This window comes from Hippoglossus stenolepis, chromosome 5 (assembly GCF_022539355.2).
Source record: "Hippoglossus stenolepis isolate QCI-W04-F060 chromosome 5, HSTE1.2, whole genome shotgun sequence".
Classification (NCBI taxonomy): domain Eukaryota; kingdom Metazoa; phylum Chordata; class Actinopteri; order Pleuronectiformes; family Pleuronectidae; genus Hippoglossus; species Hippoglossus stenolepis.
The window spans coordinates 10277529-10299971 of record NC_061487.1 but is presented as its reverse complement, the minus strand read 5'-3'; the positions used below and the strand labels follow the sequence as shown (position 1 = coordinate 10299971).

General features: G+C 40.5%; 1 protein-coding gene across 2 annotated transcripts in view; it reads right to left on the bottom strand.

The window, feature by feature from the left end:
- Positions 1-199: 199 nt before the first annotated feature.
- The window catches only part of tubgcp6 (tubulin, gamma complex associated protein 6), a 30172-nt gene continuing 7928 nt past the window's right edge, over positions 200-22443 (bottom strand). Inside the window, exons 10-25 of one of the 2 annotated variants that reach the window (XM_035156263.2) lie at positions 21865-22004; positions 18463-18612; positions 16708-16789; positions 16060-16148; positions 15300-15415; positions 14202-14340; positions 14016-14108; positions 11531-13901; positions 10696-10857; positions 8305-8473; positions 7180-7321; positions 5223-5417; positions 4457-4589; positions 2986-3199; positions 1594-1787; positions 200-800 (exon numbers count right to left, since the gene is read on the bottom strand). In XM_035156263.2, the coding sequence (XP_035012154.1) occupies positions 709-800; positions 1594-1787; positions 2986-3199; positions 4457-4589; positions 5223-5417; positions 7180-7321; positions 8305-8473; positions 10696-10857; positions 11531-13901; positions 14016-14108; positions 14202-14340; positions 15300-15415; positions 16060-16148; positions 16708-16789; positions 18463-18612; positions 21865-22004 (4481 nt within the window). In that variant the 3' untranslated portion in view covers positions 200-708. The remainder of the gene's footprint in view (positions 801-1593; positions 1788-2985; positions 3200-4456; positions 4590-5222; positions 5418-7179; positions 7322-8304; positions 8474-10695; positions 10858-11530; positions 13902-14015; positions 14109-14201; positions 14341-15299; positions 15416-16059; positions 16149-16707; positions 16790-18462; positions 18613-21864; positions 22005-22443) is intronic. The other variant, XM_047339768.1, reaches the window with a different exon arrangement.

Sequence of the window (22443 nt, the reverse complement as noted above, 5' to 3'; positions counted from 1 at the left end):
AATCTGTTACTCATTGTATACAAAACACATTCCATAATATATCCAGAAAACCTTTTTCTCCCTTTTGCCTCTGTACTTTTTTATGAGCAGAAGTTGATATCTACTACCCATAAGGCCATGCACTTCATGTTTTCTGGCCTGATTCAGTGTTGTTTTACTCAAGTACTGCTTGTCTGTTCTTTGTAACAGAGCTTAAAGGTCAAGAGGAAACAATAGAGCATTTATTGAACAAAGCGTTTTCCTTAAGTATTTACATATCATTTCCATTCAAGTTCTTTGCACTTAAAACCTACACAGCTGGAGTTTCACCTGAGCACGGGAGGCATTACATTTCATTACAGGCATTAGCTTCATCACAATTACAAACTTTGGCAGCATACACATTTTAGAAGCAGACTAATTAATCAAGCAGCAGGCATGTAGTTCACATCCTGCACGTTGATGTGGGGTGATTGCCTAATGTGGTTTCAATGTCAAACCCTTTCTCAGTGTAAAGTCCAGGTGGGGTTTTAATGTATTCTGCGCACTGACGTGAACGCCAGAATAACTTTGTTTAAAATATACGTCAAATGATCTGATCTGATCTGAGATAAGATATTGAAAATATAAACAAGTACTTTGCACAGTACACTGCTGCATTGGTTAGGTATCTAACAAACTGTGAAACTTTAAGCTCATGTAAAACTTAAATACAAACCAGCACACAGCTCATGAGTCTTTGTAATAGTTGTTGAAGTTGATGCGAAGGAGGAAATCCTCGAGATGAGGCTGGTAGCCTCGGTTAACCAGCTTGGTCACCACTGAGGAAAAGAGGAAAAGAGACTTTTGTTAAATTACCACAAAACACATTAGTGAAGCAAACAAAAAAATGGTGCCTTATTCAACTTATGAAAAACCAGTGCAAAACTAATCTGATAATAATATAATATCATATAATACAATATAGTAGTAATATAAATGATCACAACAAAGAGAAAGGGCTTTAAAACATCAGCCGTTTTGTTCACAGCACATCGACGTCTCTTCATCCTGAGATATTTGTGTTTTTGTTATTATTTTGGGTCAGTTGCTTGTTTGAATTGTCATCAACATGCCCACTCGCTTGCCGTGAATCTCTGGCTGTGTTTTCACATGGGCTCAGTCTGACATGTTCCAGAGTTTTACAAAGGGGACTGGCAGGAGAAACCCCAGAGAATGTTTGTTTCTCACATACAGTCGCTCCGGATCTTTTCAGGACATTATACAGAGTTCATGTCTGACAGCAGCTATAGAGACAAGTTCAAACAACACTTTTTTTCATTTCAGTTTAAAATACATTAAAACTGAAACACAATCCATCTCCTTGTATACGACATGTGACTGATGAAAGTCCATAGAAACTACTTAAAGTCAGTTTTTTTTGTTTTGCATATTCTTACTTTTAATATACTTTTCTCAAGTTATGAGGTTTAATCTATTATTATTAAAGCTGCCCAATGAAAATAGATTTGAGCCGAAGGGATCAGAAGTGCAGAATTTGAATGTGGTTGAACGCAAATAAAGCGACTGAAATTTTCATTAAATCAGATGAGAAATAATATTCTGTGTCCTCACCTTTGAAAAGGAAGTGAGAGTAATACTTGAAGGTGTTGTACGACTGCTGCATGGCGATGAAGCTGGGGTGCACCGCCTCGCCGTGCTGGCTGTCCCACGGCTGCGCGATCAGCTGGGCCCGGAACTTGAGGATCAGGCTGAAGATGCTGTGGATGATGTTCATGACCGGAGCCGCTTTCTCCGTCAGCAAACCCCTGGGGAGGAGAGAGTGCAAAGTTTAGGCAACGGGACAAGGAACTTTGAAATGACTTTTCAAGCCGTCCTGAAATTACACACAGGAGAGTGTGATAGTGACAAGCTCACCTAATGAGATGAAATCATTCAGCGGGGGCTCAAAAGTCCCACTGGAATTTTAATTAACTTGTTAAGAGGAGTTTGAATCAATTTTATATGAAATTATGGCTGCTGAGTGCACAGCTTCCACTTGCTGCTCATGTGCGGAGCCTGCAGAAATGATTTCACTCCCCTGCATCTTTCAGCATTTTGTGCTGCAGCATAAAACCCTAAAAAGTCTTAGTGTCATTGGAAAAGTTCTATAGATTTAAGGATCCACTTTCTTCTGTTCTGATCCGATTCTGAGACATGAATTTGAATATCTGCCTAGAAGGAAGCTATTAATCTTCTTCATTCTAATTATTAGTAGTGTTATGTGTAATAAAACTGTAGTAAACCACACTTTTCATTAAAAAACTATAAAAAAAATCTATTAAATGTAAATGTATTCTAAAGTGATTCATTTGAACTGTATGTCAAGTGGGCTTCAGGTAAAAGTATGTAGGAGTGCAAAATGCTATGGCAACCGCTTTTATGGTTTACACATTTTGGGCCTAAAATTGCATTACTATATATTACGTAAGAACATTTGACGTATAATCTCTGTAGAGTCTCATAAAACAGTGAAATTTAAAACCTTTTATCAAACGTTTATATAAAACATTTTCATAATTTAGCTCATTGTATGTAGATGTATAAATAAGTCACAAAACTGTAATCTAATGAAGTTTAAATCAGGGAGCAACGTGAAACTAATTGTATCAAGAGGATCCAAAAAGCAAAACCAAAAAGAAGTCATGAGTGTGATGCGACTTCCTTACTGAGGCCAGTGCTGTTTAAATCATGGACAGGTGATGAGTTTTGTTGTGTACAGTGTGTACTTGTTGTGTGTTGTTTACTCTCTCATGGGGTGCACAGTCTAACAGCTGATAAATACTTGAATGTGTAATCATTCATAATGATGTGCAGTTTAAAATGTATTGAATTCAAGGCGAGACAAGGACATTTAGTTTTGTTCCAAATTGTCTTCTTCTACAGAGCAATAAATCATATGGGCCCAGAAATGACAGCATGCGTTATATTGCACTAAATACTGTAATATGCAGTACCAGCCCTCACCTGAAGATGGCTCTGTTAAGGTAGTCTGCGTGTGTGCGGTGGATGGCATCCAGGTCGCTGGCAGTGGCCAGCTTGGCTGTGAACTCGCTCCACGACACCTGCAGGATCTGGTTGGCGATGTATCCCTGTATCACCTTGACGAAATGCTGCATCTCATGTCTGTAGAGCTGCAGCTGACGAAACTGCACCGAGCGACCCGCACCTTTCACCAGCGCTGACAGGAACAAGGACGGAGAGCCAGTCAGGAGCGGCTCTCAGAGGACAGAGGATAACCAACATATGCTGCTTTCTGAATTTTAAGTGCGACCATTCATTTATTCTGTATCATACAAGTGTAAATACAATGTCTCTAAGATCTATTTTTATACTAAAAAAATACCATTTGTGCTCTTGTAACAGGCATTTAGTATTTACTAGAAAATTCACAGTTTTTACATCACCACTCATAACTTTTTATATAACTGTATTATAGTACAGCTTTGGTGTGATTGTTTTATGTATAACTTACTTCATCTGTTACTCATGTTTTACTCTCGATGTATTTTTCTAATTGCTGACTGTAATTTAGTTTCTTTATATTTTCCTGTTGTCTTTTATTTGTCCTTCTACATAAAGTAACTGCTGTTTTGAAAAGGGCAACATATATAAAGTTACAATCTATGTTTTTTTACTTTTAGGCTAAAGATAAATACCAATGAGTTAGTACTGAAAGCGATAGTTGGCATTTTATAGGACATTTCATAGCTGTCAGACATGTTCTTTTATAGAAATACTTAAACATTGACACACCTCTCCATTTATGTTCGACACTATCTTTTCCTATTGTAAATATTGTTATTTTATTAAAATGCTCTGTTACACGCGACATCTATTGCTCTTCTCTCCGCCCTGGGAGAGGGATCCCTCACTTGAGACTCTCTCTGAGGTTTCTACATTTTTCTTTTTTTGGTACTTTTTGCTCCCTCTTGTTGAGGGTTCAGAGCAGAGGATGTCACACCGTGTTAAGGCCTATGAGACAAATTGCGATTGTGAATATGGGCTGTACAAATGGACAAAGCTTATTTCATTTGTCATGGAGTTGGTCATGATAGTCCCGGTTATAAAGGCCTTTTCCATCACGTATTAAGTATCAGCCACGTTTGCTCCATGTGATCATGAAAGCTGATGTTATAATCACTGAAGTTTACATCCTTCTAACAGTTGTTTTTCCCCCAGGAGGAAATGTATTTGTGGAGTCTGTACACAGGCTTTTGCTGATCAATACTATGTAACCCACTGAAGCGCACAGTTGTACAACAATCCCACTGCTATGAGATGTGCCTTGTATAAATAAAACATAAAGGAATCGCACCATTCCCCTTCTATGAATATTTCATAAACGGTTGAAGCGCGACAGGAGGAATCTAAACTCTTCATCCTCAGAGGTCCAGAGTCTGAGCTGAGCCTGGATCAACTGCTCCCATCCCCTCACCTGTTCTCTTCAGGTGGAACCAGACATCACGGAGGCTCCACACCATGTGTTTGAGCTGCAGCAGGAACGAGAACAGGCGGTTGTATTTGTTCATGCAGCTGTCCGTGATGATGATGTTCAACGGCCAGTCCACCTGGGAGACAGCACGAAGGGGAAAGAGAGAGACGACGCCACCGCCGCCAAAGCAAGAGAGAGAAAAAAAGTTAGTGAAGGTGTGAGAGCGATTGAGTGTGAAAGAAGGGGAAGAGAAACAAGAGTGTTGGGGGGGGGGGCAGGTAATGGCAGAGTGGCGGATGAGACGATGGGAGGTGTGAAAGCGGAGACGTTGATGTAGGAGGGGAGAGGATTGTGAAGGGGAGACGGAGTGGTGAGATGGGGGTAGAAGCGAAGAGGAATTGGGGGAAAGAAAATAGGGGGAGAAAGAGAGGAGCAAAGCATATAAAGCAAGAGAAAGATGGGGCAAAGAGTGAAGAAGAGAAGATGGAGATGCAGTGGAGAACAGTGGGAGATAGGAGGGTGACCAACACAGGTGGGAACAAGGACAATATGGGCAGCATTAGCCACTTTGCATGTCATCCAGGGAACCCAACTCTAATCAATCTGCAAGGTCCAACCGTTTAGGAACGTGATAAGCTCATTTTCCGTACCCAGGGCAGTTAGTCAAAAGACGTCAGGTTGACATATTCAAGCTGCTGCTCGTGCTGAAACAAGCACACACGTGCAAGCATGCGCCCACTCTGACTCACTGTAAAACACACGGCCTCACCTTGTAGCGCAGCTCCAGGCAGTTGAGGGAGTCAGGGGCGTGCGGGTGAAAGGTCTCCGGGAAGAAGCGAAGGGCGAAGGTGAAGTTGGCGGCCAAGGGGGTGTCCCCGTGCAAGCTGTACTGCAGGGCCTTACTGAGGATGGAGTTCAGGACCAAGGGGGTCAGCAGCTCGCCGGGAGTCTGGTGATTGCCCAGCTGGGGAGGGGGGAGTCAGTCAGATAAACACATTCAGTGGAACGAGGATAACTACCTGCACACCTGTCGTTTCAAATGTGCCACCAGTGCATTAACGTTGGCAGGTTGTCATTGCAAACAAACACCACAGGTTGCTGATTGCGATGATTAATTCCCTTTTCTGACTGACGGTGTACTAATCAGTGAAATCAGCTGAAGTCTTTGGCTGGGAGGAAAAGCCTTCTGTTTCCTGGGGCTCCAGAGACACATGTACATGAATGTTTGCGCAGACCGGCACCAAGGTGGAGAGAAAACTGCACTTGTTATTTCATGCCAGGAAGCTTGGCCTTGACAAGTAGTCGAGAAATCTGGCAGCGACCCACCGTGTGCCGCAAAACAGAGAAACAGAAATCCGACAGATGAAAAGCTTCAGAGACACACAGCTGCACATTGTGTTTACCCCAGTCAGGCATTGGTACCTTTTTTATATTGTAATATAATGTATGACATTGTTTATTCCATATGAGGAGAAATAATTGGTTCATCTAAATAAACTGTGGTTGTGTCGCTAATCTTATCAGCATTCCTGCAATAAAGGTCATTTTCACACTTCTTTGTTCTGTCCACACACACGAAAAAAATACAAATACAAAAATACAATAATTATTAATAAGTTTCGGCTTCACTAAGGCTTAAACCTGCAATGCTTGAGTTTTCAGCCACTTGGGGCAGCACAACAAGTTGTAAACACGATTTGACATTATAAAGTTGATATGTCTTATTTATACAAAGAGTAGATGCTGGTCAACTTAAAAATCTATTTGAGTTCATTTATTTACATCCACCCAACAATGGTATGCCCAGCATTCACCCTTCCTTTTTGCTCTGTTTTGGTTTCCAATAACGACCTCTTACAATGTAACTCTACCTTAACTATCATAGAACATAGGACAAGATGGTGAATATCCCTCGTATGTTTGATGAGCTTGGCTTGAAGTTAAGTTGCCGGAGCGCTGGCCAAGTATATGTACGGTGTTTCTTTCCAATCTTTGTTCAAGAGTGTGGTATTTCATTTTGTAGAAAACTATTTCTTCATTTCAAGTTCAGGTATTGTAATCCTATTCCACAAAACCCTTCCCTTGCTCTCACATTGCCCCTGCTCATGTGCAAATTTGTTTAGCTCCTGCTCAAAGCTGTTTGTCTGCACTGAGACAAATCGTTGGTTTTGAGAGCTTTTCTCCAGGAAACAGCTGCAGCGGGAAAGAAACACTAACACCAGCAGAGAGACTGAACTAAAACAGTAAAGTTGCAGGTGGCAAAACGAAAACCCTGAGACGGAATGCAATTAACTGAAATGTTTCTTCGTGCTGAGGAGAACTGCAGAGTCGGGGGAGATAACTGTGGTTTTGTAAGTGACACTTCTCTGTCATTATTAGTCATCCTTAATATGAATATACTGATTAAAGCAGCTCCAAGAACGGACTTTTTTGAAGAGGTAATTCCAGTATAATCACAATACTCATGGGCTCTAGGATCCAGGAAATGACTCTGGTTGTGACTTCCTTTTGAGAACTGTTTGTTTTTGTTGTGTGTACGTCCTCAGATGTTTAAATACATTAAATACATACAGTGCTGATCGCTCAATGACAAAATGTGTATTCAAGAGGAAACAAGGACATTTGACATTTCCCGTCCTCTCCTGTAAATGCAATAAACCGAAGAGAAATACCACATGTCACCCTATTCTGAATATGCAACAATGACACATCTGAGAGAGCATCACCTTTTCAAAGAGCAGATCGCTGAGGGACTGGGCAAACTCGCCGTCCTCCATCAGCAGGAAATGGCGCAGTGCTTCAAAGTGTCTTTCAACTCCCAACTCCACAAAGAAGTAGTCCACCACCGCCTTGTTCACCAAAGACACACTGGAGATGGAAGGTGGAGGAGAGAACGCCAAAGATAAGGAGACGAAAATGATGCTGACTTGCACATTTGATACAGGTCGTGGGAAAGATAGACATCAGCTCTGTAGGAAGCTCGGGGAATATAATGGTGTGTGTGTTTCTACTTTTAAGGATGACCTCCTCTGTCCCATTACTTTAAATTATTCCTGAGCAATTTACATTTCTATAAGAGTGGGATTTAGGGAATGTTCTCTTTCACTGAACAGTCAGCGGCGAAGAGATAAAAAAATCGAATGCAAGACTCCCCTGTGTCATCTAAGCATAGGATAAAAATATATTAATAAAAATTTAGAGTTATGAATTCCAATGCTAAATATACTGCACCCTCTCTGTGTGCAGAACGGGATGAGAAAGGCTTTTTTTTTTTTTAAACACACAAAGGCTAAACTGCACAGTGTGCAGAAACATTATGGGGAAGCACTGACAAGCTTGTCTGGTGTTCTGATGGAATTTCAAACAGAAAAAGGATCCTACAGTGATGGGATGTAATAAGAATTTAAATTATTCCTGCAGTAAAGAATGTGCACTAAGCTACAGCGATAGATAAGTTATGTATAAAATCTATAAAATGAGGGTGGCTGGGGGAGGGGGGCTCCTCCACCAAGCCTGCAGTGGAGGCAGCCACAGAGCCAAATGACGTCTGTGTAAAAAGGAGAGCCAGTATTGCCAGACAGATGCTGACGCTGTTGTGTTACACGCCATGCCTCCGATTCCAGAATGTCGGCACGCTATCTAAAAAATAAACTCAAACACTAGGGCAGTAGGATGCTGGCTCTTATTCAGAGTAAATAGGTAAAGCTGGCATAATGAAGGGTCTTCTGAACAGGAATAAAGCAGGATCTTAGTGTAAAAGGGGCTAAAAACTTTCAAATTATTAGTCCTTAATGTCCCTGACACATAACAGAGCGACACCTCCTGCAGCTGGCTTTCAGTCAGACACTTACTGTGTGGTGAGTGGGGTGGTGACAGAGTGTTTTATCAGAACCGGCAGGGACACCATCTCGCTGAGTTGGACTGCAGTGGTGTCTGTAGCTCTGCGGAGAGTGGGTTCCGTAGGAAGGCCCCAGGGGCCCCGAGTTACCTGCTTCAGCAGCTGACACTCGGGTGAGGAAGCTGTGTGAGAGCGAGATGACAGTTATGTTGCTGAATAAATATCACACTCACAACTGCAAAAACTGTGATGGTTTAAGTACAGCAAAGAAAAAACTAGTAAGTATAGTCAAATAAAAAAGAAGAATTTAAGAAATGTTTGCAACATTTATTAGAAGTCTTGACTAAACTTTAATCGTATCCATCCTTGTTAGCCGTTTTTTAATGTGACATATTTGCAATTGTTTGTATTTTTTTACAATTGTATTTTTAAATCTGTCAGTATTTAGTCTAGTCTTTTATGTGTGAGGATGAATTTGTTTGCTCTCCACTTGCCTTGGATTCCCCCTTAGGGGATGAATAAAGTATTTGAATTGAACTGAATACATAGAGCTGCAAATATGAATTGATAAATAATTTGATAAGTTATTACAATGTAATTTTTAAGTTAATATGCCAAAAATTCTAAGTTGCATTTTCTCAAATGGTGATATCTGCTAGTTTTCTTAGTCGTCTGTGACATTACACACAATATTCAAGGCTCTTACTGTGGGTCAGACTTTAGGAAATAGGAATAGTTAAAAGTATTTTCTGTAGATTTGTAATTAATCAAAAACAATCACCCAATTCATTTAAAATGAAAGTATGTGTTAGTTAGAACCATAAATATAAGGTCTGACCTGAGATTTGAATTAAACACATGAAAAATACAATACAAAATACAAAAAAATGTACAATGGATAATATTTAATGCTCGCAGATTTAATTTAATAGCATTAGCTTATACGCAAGTTATTACAGTTATTTTGCCAAACCTCTTAATATTTAAAGTAACACTCCCTAAATAATTAGAGCTCCGACTTTGATCAGTGGTGTGGAAGACGTGTTTTGCTAAGTTGATACTGATTGATTTCACAGAGACCTCAGCATGAATAATAGCAGCATGACTGAACTACAAACGCAGAGTGAAAAAGACAGAAGATCACTTCAACCAACCATGATGCATTCAAACATAAGCCAGACTTAATACCTTTATGAAATATTGCTGCTTTTCATGCGTCCTCTGTGTCTGTTGATGAAGTCAATGTTTACAAGCCTCTAGAAATGCGTCAGGCCTGAACATGGAAATGAGCTTCACTGCTGTGGAGGTGAATCATTTCGATTTCTCAACAATATGACCTCGTGTTTTGCTGTTTTTCAGAAGATTATTTCTCATCGAGTTATTTCAGCCTGATCACATAGATATTTTTCAAAGAATTCTTTAATAGGATCAGGGCTCTATTTTTGTATTAAACCTGACATAAGCTACAGCCACTTTCATTACTACAAGAATGTGTTCTGTGAAACTGAAATAAAGCTTTAAATAAAGTTTCGGTACCAAGATGGCTTTAAAAGAAACCAACTATGTGAAACAATCACTCACAGTTCTAGTTTTGCCAGATCTTATTACCTCTTAGGTTCTTATTTCCCTGTCTTTTCGTTTGAAAACAGATTACGCAAAAACTATTAAACAGATCTCCACAAAACTTGGTGGAAGGATGGGACATGGGCGAAGAACATTTTGGTGCAGATCTGTACAAAAGGGTGGATCCAGGAATTCTTTTCTCTTTTGATACACATTGTGAGAGACGGTTTTGACATTTTTACAGATTTTACTGATGGATCTTGATGAAAATTGTTAGGCATATTTAGGAGACTGCTATCTATGAATGTGAATTGGGATTGTGTCAATTTGTTGTAACCTGAGGCCTTGGCGGAGGAATGCGCTCTATTGCGTGCCATTCTAGATTTACTGTAGTTTGGGATGCTGTTGACCATAGGAGAACAGAGATCCTCCTCTGTTCAATGGCTTCACTTTGTTAATAATTTGGAGCTACATTGCTATTTTAATGATGCCAAATCTATTTACAGGTAGATGCAAATAAATCCAACACTTTTCTCAGTCTGGCTGACACTCAGCAACAAATAGTTGTCTTGAAACTTTCTCTGAATGTGACCTTTTTTCAGTTTGACCGATGTGTGACAAAGACACACCACACAGTCATTTCTGACATCCGACTTCTGAGGTTTATGATTAAGAAAACTATATCTACAATGTTATTATGTTATGTTAGTATGAAAGGAAATTATATGTTCACTCCTTTCAAGCTACACTAAAATCATGGCTGTTCCCCTACATCACACTGCCTGTATATACTGTAAGGAAGGAACTATTCATCTCCAGCCACACATACGATTCAACTCACCCATTAGGTTGTAGCAGTCGTCATAGAGGTCCACCTGGTACTGAGCAGACAGAGCTAAGAGGTATTCCCGCTCAGACTGTTCTCTTGGGGACAAACCAGAGCCTGCTGCCCAGGACCCCATGCCCTCCACCAGCTGCTCACCATGACTCTCCGACTCAGGACCTAAAGAGAGCGGGAGACAGAGACAGTTTTCAGTGATGTCTTAATTGTTACGCACTATTCTTAACACCAAAGGGTCACAGCAGAAAGTTACCATATTTGTCTTTCCCAAGTCTTGAAAAATTGTTTGGTTTTTCAGAGCTTTTAAAGCAGAGTCAGTTGAAACTAATTTCAGCGGTGCAACTACTGATTACATGCAAATATCTAGAGCTGGGACAATTAGCTGATAGATCAATTAGACCATGAATGGAAAATTAATTGGTGACTATTTCGGTAGTCAATGAAGTCATGAGGCAGAATCATTAACAATTATGTGATATAAGCTTCTATAAACGTGATGATTTTACATCATTATAAACTAAATATCTATTAGTTTTTTAATTAAAACTTTAACTGTCATTCTTTACCTTTTGACGTTTTCTATTTTAATGATTTATTGATTGATCAGGTAATAATCGTCAGATTTATAGACAATGTAAATAAGTGTATAAATATAGATATACATTTTTATGACAAACATCTATAATTAGTCCCATGAAGAATAATGCTCAGTTCATGGACATGGAGTAAATTTGCATTAAGAGGTAACATCTTATATGATCGTGGTCTTACGAGTGCAAAATGTGCTATGTGTCACTTTTTATTTTTCACTTTCTTTATTTTCATTATACAATACCTTTATTACCTTCATTGTCCTCTGGTTTCGGTTGATTGCTCTTCACCACACATCCAACACCAAGTGAAGAATCTGATGAGTGGCCATAAACACTGCCTGGTAGTGCAGAGGGTTGCAGCTGAGTCCCCAGCACCGCACAACCTATACCCAGCGACGAATCGGAGGAGTGGCCGTAAGCGCTGCCAGGCAGTGGCGATGGAAGGGGTCCAGCTTTGGACACAACACATCCGGCACCTAGATTGGAGTCTGAGGAATGGCCGTGGGCACTGCCGGGCAGTGGAGGACATTTTGGTTCTTCTCCTGAAACTACACATCCACCACCTAACGTCGAGTCTGAGGAGTGACCATAAGAACTGCCTGGTAAAGGGGTCAAGGCAGGTTTGTCGCCTGACACATGACAGCCTGGCTGGAGCGTGCAGTCCGAGACATGCCCGTGTTTACTGAAACGAGGAATTACTTCAGATACGTTGGATACAAACTCGCCCACGTTTATATTTGCATCAGAAGAGTGACCGTGGATATTGGCAGTAGGGAACAGTGCAACAAATTCAGAAACATTCTCCCCAACTTTGATATGAGCATCTGAGCTGTGACCATGAACATTGGGGGTGGGCAGAGGGGCAACTACGTTAGAAACCATCTCCCCAACGTTGATGTGGGCATCCGAGGCATGACCGTGGACGTTGGGAGTAGGAAAAACAGCGACAAAGTCTGAGACATTTTCCCCAGCTTTAAAGTGAGAATCAGAAGAGTGACCATGAACGCTGGGGGAAGGTAGAGGAGCATCGACATCTGAAACATGTCCTCGAATCTGAATGTGGGAGTCTGAGGCATGGCCGTGAATGTTGGGAAACGATAGAGGAGCAGTGACCTCGGATACAAACTGTCCGACCTTTATGTTAGCGTCGGAGGAGTGTCCATGGGTGCTGGATGATGGTTGGGGGGGGACAACATCTGCAGCCAGCTCTCTGGAGACACGAGGGTGAATGTTTGGCAAAGAAATGTTTTCATCGGCATTGTTTTGAACATCTGAGATTTGGTCTTGAGTGTTTTTCTCAAGCGATTTCCCCCCACTCAAGTCAGAAACATTCTCCCCAACTTTGATATGAGCATCTGAGCTGTGACCAAGAACATTGGGGGTGGGCAGAGGGGCAACTACGTTAGAAACCATCTCCCCAACGTTGATGTGGGTATCCGAGGCATGACCGTGGACGTTGGGAGTAGGAAAAACAGCAACAAAGTCTGAGACATTTTCCCCAGCTTTAAAGTGAGAATCAGAAGAGTGGCCATGAACGCTGGGGGAAGGTAGAGGAGCATCGACATCTGAAACATGTCCTCGAATCTGAATGTGGGAGTCTAAGGCATGGCCGTGGATGTTGGGAAACGATAGAGGAGCAGTGACCTCGGATACAAACTGTCCGACCTTTATGTTAGCGTCGGAGGAGTGTCCATGGCTGCTGGATGATGGTTGGGGGGGGACAACATCTGCAGCCAGCTCTCTGGAGACACGAGGGTGAATGTTTGGCAAAGAAATGTTTTCACCGGCATTGTTTTGAACATCTGAGATTTGGTCTTGAGTGTTTTTCTCAAGCGATTTCCCCCCACTCAAGTCAGAAACAGGTGTCACAACATTGTGGTCACCATTGCCTTGCCCTGGTGTGGTGAAGGGGGCAGTAACTATCACACCATCTTCTTTCATAGGCTCAGTAGTTTTACGTTCATCTTCTTTTTCATCTACTTTCATTTCTAAAATCTCCATTTTAATGTTGTGTTCTGCCATAGGTGCAACTTCATCCTGCTTGTCATCTGTGGCTGTACCAGTCCCATCTATTTGCTCTGCTGTGGCTTGAGAGGAATACTCATAAACACTGGCTTTAGATGTATTTTGAGGCTCCAACGGGGTATACTGGCCGAGAGGAAAGCTAGATTTGGAAGCTTGACCGAAGGGGTTGGCTTTGGGGACATTCTCCATGACTTGGGACATATTCTCACCGATGGGGATGTGAGAGAAAGACGGGTGGTTTTGGATCAAGTCAGGCTGGACTGCGGGTCCCCAGCGAGGCCGGGGCTGAACTGAGGCTTGGCCAGCGATACCCTCGAGTGGACTAAAGGGGGCACTGAAGTCATAGTCAACTAGTTGTGCTGTTGGGCACACTTCAGATAGGTCAGAGCCGATCTCCTGTAGGGCCACGTCCACTTGCTGACTGTCAGGATTAGGTGATTTGGGGAGGAAATCCTTGATATCGATCCCTTCAGAGATGAGGGCAGGGTCTGCTGTGAGGCGGGTGATGGGTGATGATGATGGGTCGGCTGGGGGTGATGGTACAGCGTCAGATTCTTGGGTCTCACCACGCTGCTGCTCTGACAGCTCCTGACAGGGAGATACCCGTGAAGAAATGATATCAACTTGAGGATGTGAATAGTAAATACTTGAGAAAAGAGGAAAAATAGGAGTCAATGTTCAAGAGACAATGTGTTGTTATACCAGTTGTTGTTCAGTCTGTTCTGTTGAGAAAACAGGAGGCAGAAGTTCCACAGGAGGTCTCTCCTGTCCTATAGGATACTTCTCTACTAATGCCTGGAAGTCACAAGAGCTTTGGTTAAAACCACCTCACTTACTCTTCAGTCATTTCCCTCTGTGTGTGCTCTCTTATGATAATTTATCACAAACCTCAGTGTGCTCTCTGTCGCGAATAAAGAACTGAGCTCGTGCTTCGCCAAGCCTCATTCGCTGCACCCTCCATAAGGCTCGTCTCTCTCTGCGGGCAGCTTCCTCTGACAGACTGCTGTACTGAGCAATCAGCTCCTTCCTGTGATTTGAGAGACACACAATAAAAGTTAATTTTTATAATTTGGCACTTATTCAAAGCAACTCCCCGTGTATTCATGTCTATGAAAGTGTTATACACATTGGAGATGGGACAAATGGCTATTGAGCATCAAATGAGCAGTTCTTCATAAATGGGATTGTCCCCCTTGTTCTCCCTGCTAGGCCATTCAGTCCTGAGGTAGCTTTGCTCTTGTTAGAGAACACAGATGATCATATATCATATTACATATTACATTTTTGCCAACAAGTGTGATTGTCCACAACATCCTATAAATTGAATGTATTATTTGAAGACTGAATAATTTAATTTTAAATCTAAGAGAACCTTAAAAAATAGTGCATAGTAGACACTCACGGAGTAACTGTTCACTTTCATTTTATTGACCTATTCATTTTTCCCCATTGCATTTGTTTCTGTCGTATACTCTGTACGGATCAGAAAGGGATGGAGGGCGATGTACCTGGGGTGTTTTTGTTTACCTTATTCTCTGTGTTGATATGTCCCATCTTTAATGAAAAAAATTTGAAAAATACAAATTGCAGTAACCCGTGTGTTTCCTACTTGATTTAACCATGCTGGCCTGCCATATGTCGCTGTGTGAATATGTGCTCTCAGGGTCTGTGATGCTCTGAATTCTGCTTTGAGCATTTCCTTATATATAATTAACCAGTAAAGGCCTGTCAAATATGAAATGTACTTATTTCCTTTACAAAAGCTTTATATTACACCAAACATTGGTATTTGAGTCTTTACTTATGGAGTTGTGGTAACTGGCTGGACAAAAAGATGAAAACATATGCAATATCCCACAAAGATAGAAATTCTGTCTCATCGTGTTTGCACATAGTTAATATACTCTAGATCAAATCAAATCTTAATAGAGATTAATCAATCATCCATAATGCATTAACATCCCTCTAGTCGAGGCTGTAAAAGACCTGGCTGTCTGCTCCAGTTGCTCCTCCAGGGCTTGTAGTCTCTTCTCTCTGTCCCTCAGCTCTCTGGCAAAGCTGAAATCATCCTCCTCCTGCTTCTTCTTGGCTGCACTCCGCCACTGGTGCCAAACACAAACAAACAAATCAAAACTCCTTCAAGCTTCTGAAAACAAGGCCAAAAATGCTGCAGCTGCAAAATATCAATCCAATTTTTTTGTTCATGTTGTTTACTTCTCCAGATATATTTTTTCTCCATCTTACATTCTCATGTATTTCTCTTGTAAACAGCAAGAAGGATCTATTAGTACTTATTGGTAGTTAAATACTTTAAATCCCTTCCAATGTCGGACAGATGTGCCCTTTTCCTTTCTTGTATCTATTATGATCTTTTTCTTAAATCTTATTATCATTATCGTCTTTATCTATTAATATTGATTACCTGTGATTTGCTGTTCTGTGTTAAATTCTCCCTCCGATTATTGTCATCACTTTGTTTTTTGTATTGTAAAAAAAATAAAAAATCAATAAACATTTTTAGTTGATATGAAAATATATCTACAGAAAATGTCTATTTATGTTTACATTTTCATGTTTACAATTCAAGTTCTATACAGTTGGTGGTATTTGTGTCATGAGGCTTTGGTAATGACTTTGACATTGCCAGTTTTTCAATAAAAATCACTCCTAAATATCTGTATTGACATATTAGACGAGCTCTGGTAAACACATGCACAGCACAAACTTTTAAAAGAAGCTTTACTACCTCTTGCTCTTGCTCCAGATGCTGCTTATGCTCCTCAAAACGCTCCCTCTTCTTGGCCTCTTGAGCCAGACGTTGTGACACCTGACGTCCTACATAAGGAAAGAAAGATGACAGTTGGCATCTTAACCCCCACATCCACCCACCTTACTAAACTTTGTCTTAAACCTTTCAAGGACTTTCCTCACCCATTTCCCTCATAGTCAAGGATCAAAGACATCATAATTTGAGACATGGATCAAGGATAATTACACTAAGAAAAAGACTACTCAAAATTCAAATAATGAGAGCTAGCAGGATTTATAGGGGGTCTCAAACAACAATTAAAAAGAATATTGAATGTATGAACACTTCTCAATTGCTAAACATCTTCTGATGATGTGAGGAGTTTGCTAAATTGTTCAAGCACTGATTAGATTCTGTAGAATTGGAAGCCGCTCAAAGCTTTCCTCACTTCAGTTGCTTCGGTGCATCTCATCTGATTTCCTGAGAGGAATGAATGAAGTTGAAGAAAGCTCGTGGTCAGGAGTCAACAAGCGAGTGTGATTTATGCTACATTTGTGAAAGGTATCCTCAGCGGGGTTAGTGTGTGCATGATGTACATCAAAACAATTATATAAAAGTGTGTTTGTGTGTGTGTGCAACACTAACCACGGATGCTTTCCAGAGTTTTGGCTGTTGACGCTCTGACCTGATTGATCAGCTCTTGGCGTGCCTGCTCTGTACGCAGGGCCTAATAATAGACAGACAAGAAATCATCGTTAACAAAGATACATCCACCTGCCCTGTGGCTCACCTCTTCTACTCCACCTCAACCAGTCCGCCCAGCGAGCAACACTCACTATACGGGCCATACAAACCAGACTGTTACACTAAATCATGCAGCGTGCAAGCCCCAGACTTCAGCTGAATCATTTTAATGACCTGCTGCTGAAATCCTCGGTGCTTGAGGGGTAATGTCACAATCATGAATCATGTTATGTAAAAAAAAGGAACTCCTTTCTCTCTCTCTATCGTCAATAATACCTGTGTAAGACTTGTCTTAGTGCAGGTTTGCCTTTCTTCCCAGAAGTCACTTGTTTTTCAGAAATCTAATAAGTCAGGTAGCAGACACATAGTGGCATCTATATTAGGTAATACACTATGTGTGTTGCCATGTCTACTAATGTTAACTGTATATGAAACCAATTCTTGTATTTGTAAGGATACTATTTGTTGACATTAACTCTGAATTCAAAACCATCCAACCCCACAAACTGGCCACAAAACTAAACAACCTTGGCCACAACACTCACCTGTGCAACCTGGTTCTGGACTTTCTTACTGGCAGATAAGTATCTCTCTTCCCCCATAATACTGAACACTGGGGCACCACAGGGCTGTGTGCCGAGCCCCCTTCTGTTATCCCTCTTCACACAATCCTGCAAACCCATCTATGATTCTAACATCATAATTAAGTTTGCTGATGACACCATAGGCAGGATCACCAAAAAAACGAGGTCGAGAACCTGGAGAGCTGGAGTCGCAACAACAACCTTATTCTTAACCCTAACAAAACAAAAGAGCTGATACTGGACTTCAGGAGATTAAAACAAAACAGCCATCAACCTATCAACATCAATGGAGAGAGAGCGGAGGCAGCTCAGTGCTATAAATATCTGGGGTCTGCATCAGCCAGGATCTGACGTGGTCAAGCAGCACAACTGCAGTGACCAACTAGAATTACCGCACAGCTGTTGTAGGCCTCCGCCAACCAGTCCAGTTCCTGTTTACATATTTCTACATAGTTTTTCTTTACCTTTGACAAATGAAACAAAATCACTTTATCTTTGAGTCCAAGTGACAACTGATCAAAAGTTTAAGAAATTCCTTTCAGCAGTCTTGAGATATCAAATTTAAGAGGCCAAAAACAAGTTTTTTTAAGTCACGGTGACCTTGAACTTTGACCACTGAAATCAGTGAGTTTATCAGTGAGTTCAAGTGAATTGTTCCAGATGTAATGAAATTCCCTACGGGCAGTCCTAATATGTCACATTCACATTAACATCAGGTCACTGTGATGTTGAACTTTGACCTCCAGGCACCAAAATCTAATCAGTTCATCTTTGAGTCCAAGTGCAATTTTGTACCAGATTTGGAGACATTCCCTCGAGCTGATCTGAATATATCATGTCCAAGAAAAACATAAACATACTTTGTGAGGCCACCGTGACCTTTGGCCAGAAAAATCAAGTGAGTTATTCCTTGACGCCAAGTGAATTTTTTATGTGTTTGCCTTTTGTAAATTTGATCAAAACACTTTTCAAACAAGCAACAATATTAACATAAGCTTATCATGCAGAGAAGAAAATAATTAAATACATGACAGAAATGTTAGCTTGCATGGAAGAATGTGTGTCTTAGTACCTGCTCCTCCCTGCTGATGGCGCTATGCTTGGCAATCCTCTCCATGCGTCCGCGGTACACAGCACAGTCCCTCTCGATCTCCTCCACCTCCTGAAGGGAGAAGGTGACAGCAATGCGAGGCACCGGCAGCTCCGACCAGCAGATGTAGTGCTGTGGACACAAAGTGAAAAAAGTTGGTATAAAGTATAAAAGAGCTTCAGTGATTTACAGTGATTGCAGTATGTAAACACTTTGTAATTACCTTGTTTTGAGTGTTAAATGTTCATAAAATATGATGGGATTACAGAGTATAGACAAACACTGTGTGTTTTAGTTAATAACAAGCAAAATTCCATTAAATATTCATAGTACTGGTGGAAAAAGTAAGGAAATCCTTCAATTCAATAAGTGGTCAAAGTTATTTTAACCTCAAAATTGTGCTCCTGGTTGCTTCACATCAGTTCTGGAGGAATTGTTAAACATTCTTCGCACAGAACAGTTTCTTTTTATTAATTTTTATGTCTGGTGTGAACAACTCCACAGCATCTCTACTGTTTCATGGTCTGGGCCATTCCAACAAGGGGATTCTCTTTGCTTGAACTCTTTCTGTAGGAAGTTTGATTCAATGTTTAGGTGTTTCTTGTTGCTCAGGTCGCGCACTTCAGACTGACTGTTTAAACATCGAATACTGTAGGTCTGAACGTCTACTCTTGGATTTATCCTTGAGTTTCACCTGTAGTGACTGTGTTGTTGTCAGTGGGAGAAAAACAAGCCTCTAAAAAAGGCAAAATCGATCAGAGCCATTCACAAACATTGGACATAGTCAATACAACGATTTGGAAAGTCCTGAAAATTAAAGAAACTACCGGCGTACTGAAGTAAACATCTTTGACTATCTGTGCCTTTACTTTTGCTCATCTAATAATGTAGAGGTCTGATACAAAAGGTGACATGTCCAAAGGTCTTAAACACAGCTCCATGTAAATAACAGTAAAGAAAAACTGAAATTCTGAACTGTGGTCTCAAATTCACCTTTTGATCTTAAACCAAAATGTTTCCAGTGTACAGTGAAAACATAGGAACTGAACTTGCTAATCCAACAGTCTGAGAGGACTTTATGTATGGACACTTCAGAATGGACAAAGCAAGCTTACAGGATTTGAGAGGGCAAATGAGTAAATACTTCCTCTTATGCAGAGAATGTCAAGTGATTGGACCTTCAATTGGGCCAGGACAGGATTTATGTAGACACTATAAAAAGATGTGGTCCGAGTGTTTGGATATCAGAAGACACATTATCATCTGAATAACACTGCCATCTAAACTGCATTTTCTTATTACCTTAACCTGAGTAAGGTCATAGTCAGATCAAATTAAGACATGTGGAGAAATCTTAATTACAATCTGTAGACATGTTTACATAATTATCACATTAAAACGTTCTATTGGAGTTTTCATAGCATTTTGCTACAACAACATACAGCAGTTACCAACTGCTTGACGACACAGGTGCTTGGTTTGAGTGTAAACAAGATGGAAAAATACTGAGTTGAAGCTTCTGCAAATTTAGAAAGAAAAGAATTTATGGTAGCATCGTGCATTTAACTATTTCAGGCTTGGATTTAAGAGTTCTGGCAGGAATGTCACACATATGACGTAATGTTGAAGTGAGTCATAATCAGACTCTGCTCTGTAACATGTAAACATGTAATATTATATTAGCAATGCTATTGGTAATGGCAACTGCACCATTGGTAAAAAATTTTGGCAAAAAAAGTAAAAAGTAAAATTAATGGTAAATAATATCATATTACATAGGATTAATAAACTGTTAAGCTTACAAGATCTTATTAATGGTTGCATAAAATACATAAAAATAAAATGGGAATCTGACAATCCTGCAGCCCAGATCACGGTGATGAGTAATTACAGTCGACTAGATGGGTTGAGAAACAAGAGTAAAAGCTTTTTCAATATAAGGAAACCTTTTCGCTGATTGTGTGAGAAAAAAATCATATTAACACACTGTAACCCTGTGTATCATTTAATTATGTTTTATTGGGTTATAAAAAAGGTAAATACCCTTGAATGAAATATTTTATTCTTTTTATTAAAACTATTTAAATTATTTTGATCTTTACTAGATTAGTTAAGTGCTCTGTATTCATGTGTTGTTTTGCATATAGAATAAATATTCAATTTTAGCTGAATAGATATGTATAAAATATCAGTAGTCAAAGCAAACGGTTCTATTATCCAATAGAAAGCACATTAGTAGACATCTCCTCAATTCACATATTTCATTCCATAATTTTACATGTAGCTATCCTGCTGTTTCTCTAAGAATGACAGACCCCAGCAATCATGGAAATTAGCATAGAGAGAAAGCTGTAGTTAAAGAATGGCAATTAGATAGGAGCACAGGCCCTGCGGCTCGGGTCAGGAAGGTCATGAAAAACATCATGTGCTGGTGAATCAGCAGGTGATTCACAGTGAAGTAAGAAAATTTAACACAATTAAATTACATAAAAACTTCAACGCTTCACTGAAGCTTTTCAATTGTTAAGTTTACTGCCATTGTGCCAAGTGAGGCTCCATCTCTATACAATTATAACTTTAACACTCATAACTCTTTTTTTAACTATACTACATTTAACTACTCTTTTTGAATGACAGGGTGACTCATACTGATACTCAATATTTAGTAGCATAATCATACAGACAATTCTGATCAATGCTACTGATTGAAAGAAAATAATCTAGATATGAAACAATAAGTCCATTAAACAATTATTAAACTGGCAGAAAAATCCTAAGCAACTTTTCACGGCTCCAGAGAGCGACCATATTGGCACATGCGACCAAAATTTGTGAAGTGCAACTTAAAATGTCTAACATATACCACACACACACACACAGACAGACACAGACAGACAGGGAAGCAGAGAGAAGAGATAAGAGGCGGTGAACAAGGTGGTAAATGTCAAACAGTGGCGACAAAAAGTGTGATTACAGTGTTTCCACGACTGCCCACCAATACAAAACGAATAGTGCCGCTGCTTCAGGATCAGAGAAGAAGAAGCATGTGCTCCCTCCACAATCCGGCTGACCTGCACTCACTTTACACTTTAACAATAAACACCAACACTAATCACAACTTATTAGGCCCTGAACAGTACTGAAGTTCACTTTATCAGTTTATGAGACAAGCATTTTTTAAATAGTCCAACAGTTTGCACGCACAGCAATGATCCAGATTCATGATCCAACACCATCAACTAAATAAATGTGATGAACGCTCTTCACACACACAACACGACAGAGACGGGCAGACACACAGACACACACATGGTTGTATGTGGTTTATTTATATAATTAAGGATGCATTTGCCTCATCTGTCTGTATGAATGTTCACAACCAACCTGTGGGCAGCAGATCTTCAGGAGGTTGATGGTTTTTCCGCAGACGTACACATCATTGGCGATGTGTTTGAGGAAGATGGGAACACAATCCTCCACATCCTTAGAGATCAGAGTGTAGCCTTGGATCCAGAAGTGTTTGTCTGCAGATTGTAAAGAGGCCTGTTACACGATGTTCTAGGAATTAGACCGAAGCTTTTTGCTGGCCCGTAACGCCTCTGATAACAGTACAACTCTCACACAACTGAGGTACAGAGAGTAATAGCGGTGGCGCGATAGCCAGGAGCCTGCGCTGGGCCCAAAAAAACTTTCCCTTATTAGTATGACTTACGGGCCATGGCAAAACTCTGGCTGCTTGAATTAACACTTGGAAATTGTTAGTGCTTAGCTCAGTGATCCTAAGCAAAAAGCATAAGAGAACATGAATGCACTGAGCTTCCCGAGCTCTTTACAGAAAGCCTGCGGCTTGCCAAGAAAGCTTAGCCGCTGATTGCCTCCCTGGCCGACGGACTTCGAGCAGAACAATGACATTTGTGTGTCCTCCAAAAAGCAGGCGCGAGAAGTGCAGAGGTTCACTGCAGG